Raw genomic sequence first — 6760 nt, forward strand, 5'->3', positions numbered from 1 at the left:
AGAAGCCAGTTGCAGGGACACAAGCAGACTCTCCATGCTGCACGCCCCACGTTACAGCGGTGTCCAATAGAAAGGCCTAACTCACAATGGGCGGAGTCTAACTGCAGGAAGTGCTTTTTTTGGGCACGCGCGAGTGCTTGTGGTGGGTGCAAATGGGTAGGTGTTAAAGATGACAAATGGAGGCTGTTGTTGCAAAAGTAAGCTCAGTGATAACATTTCATTTAGTGTGGTTGGAATAATTAAGATGTTAACATGCTGTAAACAATATTGAGGGTTAAAATATATTTAAAATGTACAACCACTTTAAATCAGAACACAACACCTCTTACAGCGTAACATAAACACAAAAATAACTTATTTTTAGTCTGTGTACATTACCTTTAGGATGTTGCTTGGCTATTCATTAAAAACATGAATACCTGCATATTCCAATATCCACACAGAAGCAGCACATCAGACACCGAAACAAAACTAAGAAAAACCTCCCGAATATTTGAAAGAAATGGTATTTAAATGTTGAAATCTAATAATCATGGGTTATTAAAAAACTCTTTGATCTATTGTTCCTGTAATTCTGCAGTGAGCATTAATGTGCTGTGTTTCACATCATAGCATCATTCTACACGTGTTCATCATCAATGGTTATAGTGGCCGTTTATTCAAATGTACCACTTTACTAAGCCTCTGAGTCGGCAAGACTTCTTAGCTCTGACTCATGCCATAGCATGACTGGTGTTTCATAGAAATCCATACCTTAGGAAAAGACCCAATGTACTCCTGAGAGGCAGGAAGCACTTGACCGAGGGGTTTATTGCAAGTAAATTACAGTGATACAGAACATTTTTATCCTGATTGCATCTTGGCCGATCCACAACAGACGTGATGATTCAAAAGTAGGCCTAATGTTGTAAATCTGAATTTAATAACTAGAGAACACGATTTTTACGGTTTCAATATCTGCAGCCTTCCAGCATCTTAACAGAATAACATAACTGTAGGATAAGTCCAATAGCTTTCAATATATAAACTTTACAAAAACAGTGGTTTTAATTGAAATCATATTGAGGGAATATGATTTCTGTCTTGCAAACATTAAGATTTATCTTAAATAATTACATGCTCAAGTGTTTTTTCCAACAACACAGCAATTATTTATTATTTATTTTACTTAAACCCAAACATGTTTTATTCAATCTGGTGATCATGATGTAATGAGCTGGGCAGAACATTTTAAATTCAGCCTTCCCCCAGAGGACATTTTGACAGGTGACAGAGGAGCACAGGAGTAAATACTAAGATCAGCGATGGACGGTTTCCCCTCAGCTGCGTCTTGCCGTGCTTCAATGTATTTGTGTTTGCCGACGACAGATTTATCCGGGAGAATCTAATGATGTACTATGTGAGCTCTCATACATGGCCTCTGAACTGCCTGTGCAGCAGGATTGTCAGGAACAGCACTGAGGGGGGGTCAGGGTCTTGGGGGTGAGCATGGGGGGTAGGGTTAGATGCTCTGAAGTCTCTGGGATTTACATGAGCTACCTTTCACCTACAATCCAGTCTTAGGAAGCCTTTATCTGCTTGGCACTCTCAGTCTTGGGTGGTATGATGTGAACCTGGAAGGGGATGAAGAACTCCAGGAGAGCTTTTGTGTCCTTCAAGTCCAGAGAATATTCCTGAGCGATCTTTCCCGGTGTCCATGTCTGAGGCTGCCGCTGGTGGCTGCCCAGGGCTTTCAGAGTCTCAGCGATGGTCAGCTTGCCTTTAGGAACGTCTGAGAGCTCCACCAGGCCATACTGGTCCCCCGGCACACTATACCAGAGCGGCCGCCGCTCCCCTTCTGTTCCCACGCTCACCTCCTCTGATGCCTGCGAGAAGAGAAAGCACAACGGTTTGCAAAATACACCTTGACTGAGAAGAGATTTTCCTGTGACCAACATCTGGTCTACTGCTGGCTCCTGTCCTGTCTTAGCAACACCATCACGCCTAGTTTGAATACAGACTGTGCCACGCTTCACTTTACTAATCAATGTTTAGATCAAGGATGGGTAAAAAGCTCTTTGTGTTGGTTCACTTTTGCTGGTTGAGTGTCTTCTGTAAATCCCCCTTGTGTCTACAACATGCACATAACTGTTGTAAGCTAATCTTTGTCAATAAAGCGAGATAATTAACATCACAACCATTTGAAATGTATGAAAAGAAAGTCAACACATATACACAAATAAGATGTAAATATAAGATTCTCATATAAAGCCTGTAGCATTTTCTAATCGGAGGTGGGAAGTAACTAGTGTATTTACCGAAATACTGTACTTTTACAGTACAATTTTGAGGTATTGTACTTCCATTGACTATTTGCATTTTATGCTACTTTGTACTTTTACTCCACTACATGTATTTAATCCCTTCAGTTACTTTACAGATCTGGATTAATGATGGTAAATATAATCAGCCCTTAAATCAGACTTTAGTTCACCTGGAGTAAATCCAGCAGCTACCCTGCAGTATACAAAGCCATTCAAACTAGCTGCACCTTTACCAGCTCTGAGAACACTTTAATGATCAATAATTATAAAACATATCAGAGATATTATTCTGAAATGGACCAATCAAACAATGACTACTTTTACTGTCGCTACTTTAAGTACATTTTGATGAGAGTACTTTCTACTTTCACTGGAGGAACATTTAGAATGCAGGACTTTTACTGTGACAGAGTATTCCTACACTCTGGTACTTCTACTTTACTCAAGTACAAGATCTGAGTACTTCTACTTTACTCAAGTACAACACCTGAGTACTTCTACTTTTACTCAAGTACAAGACCTGAGTACTTCTACTTTTACTCAAGTACAAGACCTGAGTACTTCTACTTTTACTCAAGTACAAGACCTGAGTACTTCTACTCAAGTACAGGATCTGAGTACTTCTACTTTTACTCAAGTACAAGACCTGAGTACTTCTACTTTTACTCAAGTACAAGACCTGAGTACTTCTACTTTTACTCAAGTACAAGACCTGAGTACTTCTACTCAAGTACAGGATCTGAGTACTTCTACTTTTACTCAAGTACAAGACCTGAGTACTTCTTCCAGCTCTGCTTGTTATAATCACACATTCTTATAATGATTTATGTATGGAGGGAATTCAAATGAAGCAGCATCCCTCAACAGACACAGAGAAGGGCACGGAGTGTCCCGGGCTGACCTCTGCTGCTGCCGGGTCCTTGGACTCCACATACACGGAACGCAGGAGGCCCAGCAGAGGGGCGTTCTTCTGGCTTAGCGACTCCGCTGTCTCCGCGGCTGAAACAGACACACAACAGGCCGTCAACACAGGTTTTCCAGAACGTACTTCCAGAGCTTAATGACTGCTGTCCTGCCTCAGGCTGGATTCTCCGGTATGTCCCCGCAGGAGACAGCGACCTGTCAGAGGAGCGTCACTCACCTACGGAACCGCCGGAGGAGCGCGCGAGGTCGGCCTCGTGGCGGGGTGCGGCTCGCGGCTTCTCCTTGGAGATTTCTCGGTGAACCCGGTTCTCCAGGTTGAAATTTCTGAACATACGCGCAACCCGTGACCCCATGTTGAACGAGTTACAAAACACAGTTGGCAATAAAGTTCATTCAAACTGACGACGGTGAGCGAGAAGGTTCACTTCACAACAAAAATGCGACCAGAAAAATGCAGCGACACCATGTGGAGCCTACTGTTTATTTCCCGTCTGTCTGTCTGTCTGTCTGTCTGTCTGTCTGTCTGTCTGTCTGTCTGTCTGTCTGTCTGTCTGTCTGTCTGTCTGTCTGTCTGTCTGTCTGTCTGTCTGTCTGTCTGTCTGTCTGTCTGTCAATGCAGAAATTCAACCAAATACTGTGAAAATGATGCAATACAAATTACATAATTTATTTCGTCCTACGAATGTCCTCCAATAATAACATACTTTAATCATTCACAGTTGTAATTGGAATAAACTATTCTAAAAAAGGTAACGACCTGAAATATGCCATATGTCACATGAAAAGCTGTTTTAGTGTCTACATTTGTTTGAATTGACTTGGTAATGGAAAATTGTCTTATTTAAAAAAAAAATGGAGATGTAGTTTATTCAGGAGTTGGAAATCATACTTAAAAAGTATTAATGGGAATTAAGAAATGTAGTCATTGATCTATGTTGTAATAATACATAATTATTCTTTAGCCCTTGCACGGCCAGCAGATGGCAGTAATTTATATCCTGATACATTCAAAATGGCCTCGTAAAAAAATGGGCCTCATCTAAGTTTGTTCATGGTTAATCAGAGCTGGACTCAAATACAAACCAAACCTGTTCCTGTTACACATGAACTAAATCATATCACATATCACTACCGTCCCCCATGTGTCCTGACCAGGCCATACGGCAGAGGTCACTTTATATAAGGGGGGTGGTGGGGGGTATCACATCTGGAAGTGATTATCAGCTCAATCAAAACATTACAAGCCACAGCATTTTTGTGATGAGAGGAATGGAAAGACATTCTTTTCATTTCTCTCACTACTGTGCAGCTCCCCAGTTAGGATCTGGTAAAGTCACAAAGTCCACAGGATCTCAGCCAATGAGGCTTCTCGGTTCATGTGTGGCTTCCACACTCAGAACACTGAGCAATAACACAGATCACTGGTAGACAGAATTCATTTTTCTACAGAAAAAAGTTGTGAAATAAATATATTCAATTAATGTTAAACCACAGCACTGAGGTCGGATTGGTGCTTTGCATGGCTTTGATGGCTTTGTTTATCATTTCTATGCAACCATATGTATTGTGAGGAGGCTGTAGCAACACTTAATAGGACAGCTCAGAGGCAGGCTGATGCACGCTGTGTCTCCACTGTGATGGCTTGCAGAGGTGCAACATATTGTTTCTTTCTTAAATAAATACAAGCTTCCAATATTTACAAATCCATGCTAACACATACTTAGAGAATATTACGCTGTGTGAGAACAGTTTCTACATCTGGACATTTGTTATAATGCTCACTGATTTTGCCTGAAGATTAGTTAAGCATTTCCCCAGCAAAAAGTTTAAGAGTATATTCATAAAAGATTAAACACTAATATCATCCAGTACTGAAAAGCTGTTGTATCCCTTTATATCGTGTGCCTTTCATATCTTTAGTCTGGAGACCTTAACACGTTATAACGTAAAAGGAAAGCCTGCTGATATTCAATTTTTGTTGTGTCTAGGTAGCTTGATTTCCCCTCCTTGGTTGTCCCTCCCCTTGACCTGATTAACTGCCCCGCCCTTATTGTTTACACCTGTGTTCACCTTGTATATTTAAGCTGTGTTTGTCTCTGTGCCCAGGGCCAGATCGTTTTGAGTTGTCACCACGCTAGTGTGCGTTATGCTTAGACCTTTGTGACTATGGAATATTACCTCTAGTAAAAAACCTTTTTCGGAAACTCTTTTTGTGTGGAGTCGTGCATTTGGGTTTTATCATTTTATTGTGCCCCAGACGTAACAATTTTTTATTCTTCTTGTCAATAAATTCCATGTGCAGTTTGAACAAGTATTGTGTGTTTATGACTTCCTGATATATCATCTTCCTTTTTTGCCATAGCGCTCCATTTGTATTAAATCTACTATAAACTCATCAATGAGACTCACTGCTGCTGAGTGCAGCTTGGTGAGAAGGCAACAACTGTTGGTGCAATTATTAGAAAATGGAAGAAATTCAAGATGACGGTCAATCTCCCTCGGTCTGGGGCTCCATGCAAGATCTCACCTCGTGGGGCAAAAAATGATCATAAGGAAGGTGAGGGATCAGCCCAGAACTACACGGCAGGACCTGGTCAATGACCTGAAGAGAGCTGGGACCACAGTCTCAAAGAAAACCATTAGTTACACACTACGCCGTCATGGATTAAAATCCTGCAGCGCACGCAAGGTCCCCCTGCTCAAGCCAGCGCATGTCCTGGCCCTTCTGAAGTTTGCCAGTGACCATCTGGATGATCCAGAGGAGGAATGGGAGAAGGTCATGTGGTCTGATGAGACAAAAATAGAGCTTTTTGGTCTAAACTCCACTCGCTGTGTTTGGAGGAAGAAGAAGGATGAGTACAACCCCAAGAACACCATCCCAACCGTGAAGCATCGAGGTGGAAACATCATTCTTTGGGGATGCTTTTCTGCAAAGGGGACAGGATGACTGCACCGTATTGAGGGGAGGATGGATGGGGCCATATATTGGGAGATCTTGGACAACAACCTCCTTCCCTCAGTAAGAGCATTGAAGATGGGTCGTGGCTGGGTCTTCCAGCATGACAACGACCCAAAACACACAGCCAGGGCAACTAAGGAGTGGCTCCGTAAGAGGCATCTCAAGGTCCTGCAGTGGCCTAGCCAGTCTCCAGACCTGAACCCAATAGAAAATCTTTGGAGGGAGCTGAAAGTCCGTATTGCCCAGCGACAGCCCCGAAACCTGAAGGATCTGGAGAAGATCTGCATGGAGGAGTGGGCCAAAATCCCTGCTGCAGTGTGTGCAAACCTGGTCAAGAACTACAGAAAACGTCTGATCTCTGTATTTGCAAACAAAGGTCTCTGTACCAAATATTAAGTTCTGTTTTTGTAATGTATCAAATACTTATGTCAAGCAATAAAATGCTAATTAATTACTTTAATTAGCCTTGTGCAGGTCTACATTGTTATCCCTGATGTCCTTACACAGCTCTCTGGTCTTGGCCAATGTGGAGAGGTTGGAGTCTGTTTGATTGAGTGTGTGGACAGGTCTCTTT

General features: G+C 42.1%; 1 protein-coding gene across 1 annotated transcript; it reads right to left on the reverse strand.

Annotated features, from left to right (window-relative positions):
* Nucleotides 1-1125: 1125 nt before the first annotated feature.
* ndufaf4 (NADH:ubiquinone oxidoreductase complex assembly factor 4) lies at nucleotides 1126-3645 on the reverse strand. Its single transcript, XM_063901427.1, has 3 exons — nucleotides 3445-3645; nucleotides 3205-3302; nucleotides 1126-1865 (listed from the first exon to the last, which is right to left on the reverse strand). The coding sequence occupies exons 1-3, from the start codon at nucleotides 3578-3580 to the stop codon at nucleotides 1560-1562; spliced, it is 540 nt and encodes a 179-aa protein (XP_063757497.1). The 5' UTR covers nucleotides 3581-3645; the 3' UTR covers nucleotides 1126-1559.
* Nucleotides 3646-6760: the final 3115 nt, after the last annotated feature.

This window comes from Eleginops maclovinus, chromosome 15, assembly GCF_036324505.1.
Source record: "Eleginops maclovinus isolate JMC-PN-2008 ecotype Puerto Natales chromosome 15, JC_Emac_rtc_rv5, whole genome shotgun sequence".
NCBI classification, from domain to species: Eukaryota; Metazoa; Chordata; class Actinopteri; order Perciformes; family Eleginopidae; genus Eleginops; species Eleginops maclovinus.

Excerpts from the sequence above, each read along its gene's own strand:
- ndufaf4 (XM_063901427.1), bottom strand. The coding sequence starts at position 3,580 with ATGGGGTCACGGGTTGCGCGTATGTTCAGAAATTTCAACCTGGAGAAC. Across the intron at positions 3,303-3,444 it reads CTCCTCCGGCGGTTCCGTAG|CCGCGGAGACAGCGGAGTCG; the intron begins GTGAGTGACGCT and ends TGTCTGTTTCAG. Across the intron at positions 1,866-3,204 it reads AGGACCCGGCAGCAGCAGAG|GCATCAGAGGAGGTGAGCGT; the intron begins GTCAGCCCGGGA and ends CTCTTCTCGCAG.